Below are 12,089 nucleotides of genomic sequence, written 5' to 3'. Positions count from 1 at the left end.
AACACAACAGACTGTTATTGGGGCGAATGCTTTCGATGCCACCTCCAATGCCAAAATTAGCCAACGGCGTCAACATGATTGATGCAAAAAGCATCAAACGGGAATGACTTCACCACACGCCATCATACTGACGCAACCGGCCACTAACATTTAGGTGTCACTATGACTTCATCATGCTGTCATTTGTGAGTCAATCATGAAGCATGTTCAAAACGAAGATTATGTGGTGGAAATACTTTTTCATTCTAGTAATTTCGTAGAAGCTTGAAGTTGGGATCTCGGTTCAAAATTCAAGTGGCTGTCACGGCTTGCTGTCACTGGTAGGAGAGCCAATGGGCTCTCCCTGTTCTCACGTGCGATCCGGGTCAAACTGAGTGTGTTGCCCTTATAAGGAACGTGATTAGGGAGCGTAAAGCTTGCAATGCATTCGAACATGAAGGCAATGCAAAACTGCGTTAGATAGAGAAGGTGCTGGAAGGAAGTACGTCAGAATGATTTGACTCAGAAGACAAAAAAATGGCGGATTTCTTTTCGGAAGCGTCTCGAGATAATGCCTAAATAACTCCGTGAGTATTCGTTCCGTCACTCACATGATATTTTCGTCAAACAATGTGCAGTACGGGACCCGAGAACATTTGTGTTAAAGAATTAAGACACGGCACCTGCGTGTACTAATATAGGTGCATGAAGCATTCATTTTTCTAAAAGTGAGTACCCCAAAAGCGGCATGAGGACTTTATATAGCTGGCAGGTTAAATTCTGGCACGCACACTGCATTATTATCTAGGTTGTTTGCATTAGCTACAGTTATTTTCCCACTTCTTTTTGCGTTCAGATCAGAAGGAGGTAATTTTAGGAAATTTCGTAGAGCAGGCGTCACATGCCATTGATCGCACCAAATTTTCTGGGAAGCGGCTGTACAACTCAGCCTTAATGACGGCTCTGGCCATCACAAGGTAGTTTTGTTTTATAGGGAATAAGAATAACTTATTTGTGTGTTAGCCACTTCGAACAGCACGGAAAGAAAGCAGAAGAAATATCGACCAGAAAACAAACAGGAACCTAATTGATACTAAACTATCAGCTACGTTTGCTTCGGTGAAAGCATATATGAACCTTTAGGAGCAGCCACAAAAATATTAGCAATCACACTCAAATATGTATATGCCTATAAGCCTACATGCTACAATCATTGTCGAGATATTGCAGCTTTCTTCAATTAAAAAGTGCAGGTTGCCCACCCAAACATTTTAATTAAGTTTGTAGATCTGAAGCGTTTCGGTAATTTCCCGTCCCCTAGAACAGTAGAGGACTTGAGGAGCCACGTGAAGTGAGGGCGAATTGCAGTGCAATCTAACGGAGTGCCGGAATAAGGACCCGCCCAATCCTCTATGGAACTGAAGGCGGTATCTCATTTTTTACAATACAGATTTTATAGATTAGTTTGTGTGTTTCAGCCTTCTCCCAGTCCCCGACAGATTGCTGATTAAAGGCAATGCCACATTTTGCAATTAATCAGTAGATTGCCTCCAGTGACCCCGAAAATACATTCGCACGGCAATTATATCCCGTGCCACTTACGTCAATCAGTTTGAAATTTCTAAACATTGCTGAGTGACATCGTAGCATTAAATAATAGAAAAATAAGCTTTCTGACATTAGGGGACCGTGATAGTTTTTCCAGGGTGTTGCATAACCGGTTACAGTTTCTCAATTGTAAGGAAAAGCGAAAAGAGACATGGAGTGCGTTGTAGTGGTTGTTAGCTCTCGTCTCGCGCAACCGCAGTAATGAACACTGCCTGCGCTAGCCTGTAGTCTGTATTATAGAACGCCCTAGCAGCCAATGTAGAGCTACTAACAATATGGGTACTTCAGACAGCCAACGAATGGTGCGATTCGCGCAAAGCGTACACCATGACCACGCACTCTATATGCTTGAGGCACCGCACAGCTCACACAATTTTCTCACGCAAGTGAAGCACCTGAAGTACAGAGAACTACTCCATTTTTCGGAAATCAAGAACAAAGCATTCCAGTTGCACAGCACTGGTAGTAAAGATAAACATCAACGTTCACGTAGACCATAGCCGGCCCGAAGCAACTACCGCTACGCGTATCAAAGCAATCATCGTGTGTCGTTTTCATTACCAAGCTGGCATAGATCGTGTTTGAAACCTATGCCACATGATCACCCACATCCCTTAAACCACTAATAAACAACCAAGTTTTTCGTAAATGCAGTGAAAACTTGTTTGTGCACTCAAGAACACGAAGTACCAGCGTCAAGAGTTTCTTATATTATGAGCCTTTTTTTTCTGCAGAATGAATGGCGTGCAAAAGATAATAAGTCAGAAGAGCTACTCCCACGTGAGTATCTCGGTATCTGCAAACAACGAATGTGCGAATGTGGTGTGCTATGGCTTCGTTATATTAAAAATGCTATAAAATGTACTTATATACATCAATAATTTCTAGTTGGGGTAAAAGAGAAGCAGGTTGTACTTTTTCAGATTGCTACGAAACCCCTGGGTTCTGCAGAGTTCAGTTTGAAAACCCGTGGTTCAAGGCAGCGTATTACATTGTTCAGCGCTTCTCAAAATATGTACTGTCAAAAAAACTTGATGACTTATGAAAATGGCGAAATCAACCTGACAGCGCCATTGTGCACTGTGGTGACCCATTGTGTGAGACTGAGTAGAAAAAAATGTGGGCCAACATCTGTAAGCGACGTTCTACAACAGCGAAGGCTGCCATTGACATGGAGAGAACAACTATCTAATGAGTTATGCGTTGTTGTACGACCTACATGCGACCACTAGTACTAATACTGATCCTTTTTTATACCGAGTCATTAAGTTGCATGAACTGTATCCCAAAACGCCGTCCGACTATATACTGTATGAAAGACGTAAGTATTATCGTTGGTCATATCGCAACATGTGTGCGGGCGATGCGTATTACAATTGATTAGTTAATATGTGTGGTTTAACGTCCCAAAACCGCCATATGAATATGAGAGACGCCGTAGTGGCGGACTCCAGAAATTTTGACCACCTGGGGTTCTTTAACGTGCACCCAACTCTGAGCAGACAGGCCTACAGCATTTTCACCTTCATCCAGAATACAGCTGCCACAGCCAGGATTTGATCCCGCCACCTGCGGGTTAGTAGCCGAGTACCTTAGGCACTAGACAACTGCGGGGGAAGGGGGGGAGGATGGATATTATATTCATGTTTTTATTTTATATGTGGTGTTTTACAGCTTTTAATATGTATATTGTGCCACTGAAGGCGTCAAAGTGTTGTTACGGCCACAGTAGGAATTCGGAGTCTACCGGTAGAAGGCTAGAATGGCGAATGCGTACAAGACCAAGCTGCAAAGGGTAGAGTTGAACCTTGGACAGTAATACACATCCAGGCTGAGGGATTGACCAAGAAATGGGTAGTGTTGAAAAAAAATCCAAAAGATCAGAAAAAATGTCTTCTATGCATGAAGTTCAAAATGGAAGAAGTATTGCCCCGCCGTGGTGGACTAGTGGCTAAGGTACTCGGCTGCTGACCCGCAGAGCGCGGGTTCGAATCCCGGCTGCGGCGGCTGCATTTCCGATGGAGGCGGAAATGTCGTAGGCCCGTGTGCTCAGATTTGGCTGCACGTTAAAGAACCCCAGGTGGTCTAAATTTCCGGAGCCCTCGACTACGGCGTCTCTCATAATCATACAGTGGTTTTGGGACGTTAAACCCCACATATCAATCAATGGAAGAAGTATTATTATAACAAAATCGCAAACACTACCAATGCAAAAAGACTTTCGTCCTTCACCCTTCTCGATTATTATTGCTCCTCATAGTTAAGCACATTTGCCGCCTAACATTTTCCCCCTCACAGGCAAAGCGCACCACGTTCTTCATGCAGCGTTTCGGCTATTGTAGGTTTTGAACGAGCCACATTCGTGAACTCTGTCTAGTTGCAGCGTCTGCCACTATCAGTGAGGCGTGAAATGCGGTAGTCGACTGCGCTCAGATGGTCAAGAAAAATGAACGGTCAATTGTTATGGGCAAGCAGTTCTTGGCCCTAGCCACGTTTGCGCAAAGGCTCCCGCATCAACAAGAGGTCTCCCGGGTAATGAGTGACGTGTGGATGCTTTCTGTTGTAATTGAGTCAAGATATGTCTTGTGGGACTATTCTGCGTCAAAGGGCAAGGTAGCTAGCTTCTTCGCCAAAACAAAGAGCGCTTCCTAGAGGAGTACTGTAACTATCAGAAAATGAGAATATCGTATCTATTCTTGAAAGGGGGGATCGAACATACGAATGGGTTGTAGCCTGTAGTGTCTTGCTGGGAAGTTTTAAAGACGTGTGCGTCCCAGTTCTGATGATTCTAAGCCACGTACATCGAAAACATGTTCCCCTGACTCAGAATTGTTCGCTCGATGAGACCATCATCAGTGGTCGATAGAGCACCGAGTGTCTGAGTTCCGAGTGACACATACGGAGGAGTTATTCTATAACGTCTGCTGTAAACGGATGTCCACCGTCACTTATGAAGAAGTGGGACGGTTCATGACGCAGCATGTTAAGAATGTAGAATCTGAGACGACACTTGTCCCACACTATCGAAAGGCCGAGCGGCTGTCTGTCATTACCGAGTAAGTTGGTCAGCACAACACAATGCATCTGTTGTTTTTCAATGAGCGCGGAAAAGGGCTCAGGAATCGGCATTGACCTGATGGTCAATGCTGATTTGTTGAAGTGAAAAACATGATGGCGTCTTAGGTTCTAGATATTCGGCCGGAGAAGCTGCGAGCTTTATTCACCAGGCATTAGGTACAACTGGCCACGTACAACTCAACCGGCTGGCACATGCGCAGCTAGTAAAACTGTTCCTGTGTACGAAGAAAAGTGGGCGCGCCGTTTTAGCGGAACTGAAACGACGTCATAATGCATGGCGCGCAAATAAAATTATTGTAGTGCCTTTGGAACCACCAGCAGACAGACAGTAGGCACCTGTGTCCGAAATGGTGTTCTTGTACAAAACCCCATCACAATTGCAAAATTGGGCCTCCGGAGTGGATAGGTTTGCGATTGATAGTAGCGGATTCAAGCTCGCGTTCTTTGGCTGCATAATTTTGAAGATGAATTTATAGGGTAGCGTTGGTGCCACGGATGCAATTAAATGATGAAAATCTTCAGCTCAGCAAACTGTACTGTCAAACGGCATCCTCGAAAGGCGATATGTATCAGCGTGTTTTTTGCTACTCTAGTACAATACTGTGACGTTGTACTGTTGCAATCGGAGTGCCGAGCGTGCAAGACGGCCTGCCAGATCCCCAAAATTTACAAGGCAGCACAAGGAATGACAACGTGTAACTACTTGGAGAGGACGACCGTATAGGTATGAGCAGAATCGCTGCACAGCGAAGACGAATGGGATATTTCTGTTCGGTCAAAGTGTAATTGCGTCCTGGCTCAATTTATGCGCCACTGGCGTATGCGATGACGTGCTCCTTTTCATTACATCGCTGTACAAAGAGTGCCCTTGTGCCGAGCCGCTTGCGTCGGTTCGACCTTCAGCCGACGCAGAAGGTTCAAAGTCTCAGAAACTAAGCTGTGACGTCAATAGGAGCTTCAATTGGTTGAAGGAACTCTCATTCAGAAGTTCATTCATAACTAGAACTTTAGTGGAGAAGACAGGCCAGGGGAAAGTGACTTCAGCAAAGGCGGAATAAATCACTGAAAATAAGAACACAAGCCTAAGAAGTTCTGAAACTTAGTTCAGTGATTTGGTTTAACAGCTCGAGCAGCAGCTGTCTTCTTGGGGTCAGCCGGATGCAAACTATTTTGACGAGGTGCCCAAGCAGCCATATTTCTTGCTCGCAAAAATGACACTCTTTCGCATTGAGAACCAGGCCAGAATTTCTAATGTATTGCAGAGCAATGCCTACCCATTCGGTATGCTCACTGAATGTACGTCCGAAGATCCCAATGTCGTCAAGAAAACTCATACAGATGTTCCATCTTAGGCCGCGAATAATGGGGCCCATGAACCCTTGAAATGTAGCGTGCGCCTTACGTAGGCTCAAGTGCATCACATTGAATCCGTATAGTTAGTCAGGGTTAACACAAGCCTTACTAGGTCCGGCAACTGTTTAACAGCGTATCAATTCGTAGTACTGAAATGGTACCACACATTAGCACGTATGCCCACAAAAAAAGGGAGAAACACGAAACACAAGTCCTGAATTTCAACTGAACTTGCATTCACATACGCAGAACATAGACGCTTAATCGGGGCTTCACACAGGTAACAAAACCTTACATAAACGTACCATAACCATAGTGATTAAAAAACAAACAAAAAATTATATATCTATTATTTCAAGTAAAATATTTTTTTATTTTAAATAGGTATGACGGAAAGCTGGTGCATGACATTATTTGTTTTTGTATCTACCAAGCCTCAATACTCTCTCAAGTTTGGGCCGTGACATTGCGCTGGTTTCTCTAAACAACTGTAAAGATAGTAGAGGCTTGCCGCATAAAAGAAAGATATAGATTCATGCATCAACTACCGCCACAGTTAAGGATGAACAAAATCAAGCTTTTGTAAAGGGTCGAAATATTGGACGATGCACTCGGTGCGCAATTCGCATTATCTGACACCTGGTTGCTTCTTTGTTGTTTTATAACGCTTTATTACTCATTATACCATGATTTCTTTTACTCTATCAAGGCTGCCTAGGGCCAATTGGCAAGATAGTTTCAAGCACCGGCGTGGCTTCTTTGTAGAATAGTGCAGGAAACCCGAGTTTTCATCCCATTGCGTCCTTGGTGTTTTGCAGCAAAAGCTGTTATCAAAACTCGGGTCACGCGCCATCATAGTTTTCTGCCGCGGCCACCGCTGCCGTCGTAACCACATCACACGAAAACTTAGCTCCGATGACCTGGTGGGGCTCCAACCCAGGTCTGAAGGTGCCTTCCCTTCCCAGTTTTCTACCACTGAGCTACGCCAGGGCTTGAGACTTGTTCACAAACTTGCCTTAGGCAGGCTTCATGTCGGGAAAACAATCGCGTTAATACGACTTATAAACCGTTTCAAAACCGTGAAATAACAACCACTCATCACACAATGGGAATAGCATAACAGGTTGGTCACTCAATGCTCCAGCGCAAAACAAAAGCTCGTTCTTCCTCACGTATTACTTGAGGCGGATACCCACTTCAGGCATAATTCCGCATCGTAGTCAGCCACTGCACTGCCACAAAGCTCTTTGCTAGTGTTTAGCGAATACAATGCTTCTCAAAAGAATCCCGAAGGAAAGCTTAGCGAATGCTGGCATACTACCCAAACATTTTTATTAGTAATGCCGTTGTGGGTATGAAGCTAGTGTGTTCTCAGCAGTTACCCGATAAGTATTCAAAAAACAATCTAAAAGGCCACTCTTCTTGCTTTCGTGCTATGACTGTGCTGCTGCTTCCGCGCATGCCTGGCTCTGTTTTAATAAGCAATTTTTTCTCCTATTACGTGTGGCAGTGGTTACGAGCACCTTCGGCGGCGGCAGCGGCGTCACACAACTATGGTGCGCACGTAACCCATGTTTTATTCTCATAAGGGCTGTCGCTGTAATAAGTCAATCACAAAATTCGTCGTTTGGGGTTGGACCTGAAGATGAAGAGAAGGCAAGTTACCGACAGTCTTTAAAACTGATTCTCGAGGTGTACACAGAGAAAGGTTGAATTAATTTCTGTAATAAAACTGTTTCGCTACTACTTACACATGATGGCACTTCCTGTCATTAGGTATCGCATTCTCCTAGAAGCATGCCGCAGTGGCCGAAAAGCTGAAGTTTGACAATCAACTCTTGAACTTGAGACAGGATTCATTGAAAAAAGGCCTAATAAACATTAAGCTTATCAGCTTGATACTCTCAGACGTCAACAGAGTCCTGATGGGGTAGTGCGTGTTTACAGGGCAGGCTAGCTTTAATATGATTCGTTACTGGGACGTAATATGATAATTTTACATGCTCGTTCGCAGCGCTTACGCATTGTTAACTCTTATTTATTTTTTACCGTATTTCAGTTTGTGAATACTAAAGAACGCTTGTGGACGTACAAAATCAGTAGATCTGGACGAATTCGCTGCCAGAACAATCTAATGCGTTTTATAACACCCGAGCACATTGTTTACAACAGGACTTTCGTGTACAATGGAGGAAGGTAAGGTTACTTTTTTACATTCACACGTGCGCGTTTTTCATTGTTTTTATTCACAGGCAGAGCATTGTCCTACAGGGACAATTTTCCGCACGACACAGGAACTGGATGGACGTGAGCACTACAGGTAGGGTAAATTTTTGTAATATTTTCGCAAGTATTCAACAGCTAACGCTAGAATCGTACCTATAAATAGAGGATTTAGTTGCAACAATTACTGACTCAGAGGCAACTTTTTATCCCTTGGCATTCTTTTAGAACTTTGAAATTCAAGTATCCAACACAAATCAATTGAAACAATGATTAGACTTTCCATAGAACACTCCGAATGATTGGAAAGTATTTTTGAATAATAGAAGGAATGGGGTGTTTGTTCATGTGTGCAGATATTTTATTATTGATGACCTGGTACTACTTCACCATCGAATGGCCCTTGCTTCAATAAACACTATATATCATAATGGCATTTCATTTATTCTTCACAGCCAACGAACTACTTTAAACACAGCATTCGTAAAAGTGATAAAGTTGCAAATCTAAAGACATGAGACACAACCATTGCTGCAGGCCGGGTTTTCTTATTCTACCTTCGTGTTCTCTTTCTCGCGCTGGCAGAGTGCGCGAGCCAAAGCACCGTTGCCGCTCAATAAGATAACAATCGGCCATCACTGCGAGCGCGCGTAGCTGCTGAATTGGTCTCTTGAAGGGGGCACGGAGAATGTGAGGGGGGAGGGTCGGTCACATGCACACCGGGATCTGCCCTGTTGAACTGCCATATACTCCGGTGGGCGGCACTGGCTGTGCTGAGGTGGTTGTCGTAGGTCTTGATCCTTATACGACGGTGTTGGTGTCGTTGCAGGTATTTCATGTGAATGAGAATGGCTGTTAGGGGGAAAGTCGTAGCCACCGCTATCAAAACCCTTGTTGCATTCTGTCGCTCCTCTCGTCACAAATAGCCACCACTGTCCCATTTCTCATCGCATGCTCATTGAAATCGGAGGTTCGATTTGGCCGGTAGTTGAATAAACCGACGTCCAGTGGGTGCAGAGAGACTGCGTTGTGATTAGACTGGTAGAATATAGCCAGAGCTTTAAGAAGGTGCGTTCGTTTCACGTTGATGCAGTCGTCCCTCGATCTAGAGGCGATATGCAGTACTGTCAAAGCAGGGGCGTCATTGCTTCAGGTTTCGGTAGCGGGCACAGGTGTGCCTTAGCACACTGTTTGGTTGATTTATGTGTGCCGTTTAACGTCCCAAAACCACCATATGAATATGAAAGATGCCATGGCACGCTGTGTTTGGTCACATAATGCATAATTAGTTTAAAGATGTGGCGCTAAAGTAGGAACGGAGAAAAACCAAGACGAGACTGAAAGAATGCCTACTGAAAATTTTTATTCTGAAGCATTCTTGATACCGCGATCACTAATCTTTCTAGTTCACATACTGCACATGCAGGAATGAACGAACACGATATCAGAAGATCTCAGCCAAGGATCTTTGATGAAATAAAGAAAAAATACACCGCAAAGTGAAGGATTGTAGAGAGAAAAAAACAACAACACCTGTGAATACTCTAAAAACTGTGACTATGTGGAAATAAATAAATAAATAGATAAATTTTGATAATAAATAAAAGTTTACATACAATTCACGAGAAATGATTTTGAATACCTCTGCATCCAACTGTTCGCATTGACGATTCTCCAACTGTTTGTATTCATGGTCACGGTAGAATGACATTTCGTCCTTGGTTGAAAAGCTTCGAATAACTTGATTTTGAACAACTTCACATTCATTTGAGATTGAATAACGTACTAAGACCACAGAAATACACAGTACTAGTGTAACTGACACCATCTTTCATTCGTAATTATTGGTGAGTGTTCCCTTAAACAGTCCTTAGCAACGAGCCATATCTAGCTTGCATAGACCTTAGCGCAGTTCAGGGCCGTTTCGGAAACAGTGCTTGTGGCGCAACGCAGAGAGGGCTTTGCCTGCTTCTTATTGCAAGTCGCCTTGACACCTCTTGAAGAAGTGTGGCTACAGAACTTCACCAGAGAAGATTACTGGTACTTGGTGCTAATTTGCCACTTTTTTTAAGTTGCATGTGATTGTGGGCGTCTACTGCAGAAGTTGTGGTTTTTTCTTTCTAAGCTACAACTCTGGACCTCGGCGTTCCACTTTCAGGGTCTCCAACGTTTCGGACTTAGTGACTAAAACCGTATATGGAAACCCGGCTGTAGTAAGCCGTGATAACCTACAAACAAAAGTATCATATAGTAGGTGCTCACATGTGTTGAATAGCCGAGAACGAAAACGAATTGTAGCGATTCTCCAGACGGCGTCATAAGATTATGAGAGACGTCGCAGTGGAGGGTTCCAGAAATTTTAACCATCAAGAGTTACTTAACGTGCACCTAATCTAAGCACACAGGCATCAAACACTTTGGCCTCCATCAATAATGTACCCGTCGCGGCTCACTACGTAATGACACTGAATAACAGAAATATGAATAGTAATCCAAGATTAAATGTCTCAACGCCACCATATGATTATGGGGGACGCCGTAGTGCAGGGCTCCAGAAATTCAGAGAAAAATGCACAAATTCTGTCCCACGACAACGGTAATTGGAGGGAGCCTTAAGAGGTGAGACATGGTAAATAATGAGGGATGTTTGTTCAAAGACCGTGTAATTTAGGTGCATCAAGGTAATTGTGTAATCTACAGAATCAAAGACTGTGTAATTACTGCACGCAAAATTCGCGTAACTGAACCATTGCTTTTAATTCGTCCACTATGTTTACATAAGGGCAGGCAATGCCAATAAGGTAATTACATTAATAATTTGCTTGCCATGTATGCCAAAGATTCGCGAAATGCATTTGTTTCAGCTGCCACCGTCAAAAGTCAGGAAGTCGGCATACACTCCTACTTCTTCAGCCCGGAAAGTGCATTCAATGATTTTTTCAAGTGTGGCTGTTTTAAATTTGCCTGTCGAGAAAAAAGCGCTGATTATTTGTGTCTGTAAGAAAATTAGAGAGACCAATCCTGGTGTGAGATCTCAATGCTGTTGGTGTCACGTTTGTGGCTGTACCCCTTTTTTAAAAACATTTTGCCACAGTAGAGTTCAAACAGCCCAGCCGTGCAAAGGTCTGCAAACATACCCTATTTGCTACTCGTTGTGTAGTCCTCAAGGTATCACCTGATATCGCCGTCGATATAACCTGAATGGTTAAACAAAGTTCATTGCACCTCGCGTGCCAGATAAGCTGGGGAAATGTAGCAAATCAAAGACAACTTTTTTGTTCAACGCTAATCATATAAAGCAATGTAAAGTTAGAGTAAGTAACGGTGGAAATAGTGCGCAACTTATGTGGTGCCCTCACGTTGAGAAGTTCTGAGAGTTTATTTTTCTCTGCTTATGGCTGAAGGTGTCCACTATTTTTTTTCGTTTCGCCCAAAGTTTCAATAAGGTTGGCATTCAGGCCAAAGACACTCCCTGAATCATCTCAGATATTTATACAAGCAACTTCATTCAGGCAGAACAATAATGATTTGCTTCCAAATATGCCCGTATAGCTTTGAGTTTCAAACTTACATTGACAAGTAGTCAACAACCCATTCATCATCGTAGATACTCCAATAAATCTTCATCTTGCAGCCAGAAAAGAAATTCTCATGCCTAGCGACTCTACTCTAGCGTCTAAGGCTTCTTCGCTCAGTGCGTTATTTTACTGCATCATTTAAGTTTCGCCATCATTTGAGCTGCTAAACAATGTCCAGGCACCTATTTGTCCTTCTGAAAGCACGAGGAAGCTTATTGCATTTAATTTCCTCAAGGCATAAAACTGCCCAATTTTTTCTTCAGTAGGTGA

The 12,089-nt window shown here is 43.4% G+C and overlaps 2 protein-coding genes across 4 annotated transcripts in view; both read left to right on the top strand.

The window, feature by feature from the left end:
• The window catches only part of LOC142772311 (uncharacterized), a 56,246-nt gene extending 53,614 nt beyond the window's left edge, over positions 1–2,632 (top strand). The window contains exons 5-6 of the mRNA XM_075874511.1: positions 2,322–2,367; positions 2,511–2,632. Of these exons, the coding sequence (XP_075730626.1) occupies positions 2,322–2,367; positions 2,511–2,632 (168 nt within the window). The remainder of the gene's footprint in view (positions 1–2,321; positions 2,368–2,510) is intronic.
• Positions 2,633–2,732: 100 nt separating this feature from the next.
• The window catches only part of LOC142772018 (uncharacterized), a 43,875-nt gene continuing 34,518 nt past the window's right edge, over positions 2,733–12,089 (top strand). For 2 of the 3 annotated variants that reach the window (XM_075874088.1, XM_075874087.1), the window contains exons 1-3: positions 2,733–2,908; positions 8,078–8,214; positions 8,271–8,338. In XM_075874088.1, coding sequence (XP_075730203.1) covers positions 2,786–2,908; positions 8,078–8,214; positions 8,271–8,338 — 328 coding nt within the window. In that variant the 5' untranslated portion in view covers positions 2,733–2,785. The remainder of the gene's footprint in view (positions 2,909–8,077; positions 8,215–8,270; positions 8,339–12,089) is intronic. The other variant, XR_012886240.1, reaches the window with a different exon arrangement.

This window comes from Rhipicephalus microplus, chromosome 9 (assembly GCF_043290135.1).
Source record: "Rhipicephalus microplus isolate Deutch F79 chromosome 9, USDA_Rmic, whole genome shotgun sequence".
NCBI lineage: Eukaryota > Metazoa > Arthropoda > Arachnida > Ixodida > Ixodidae > Rhipicephalus > Rhipicephalus microplus.
The sequence above is the reverse complement of the archived record's forward strand: the minus strand, read 5'-3'. Positions and strand labels throughout refer to the sequence as shown.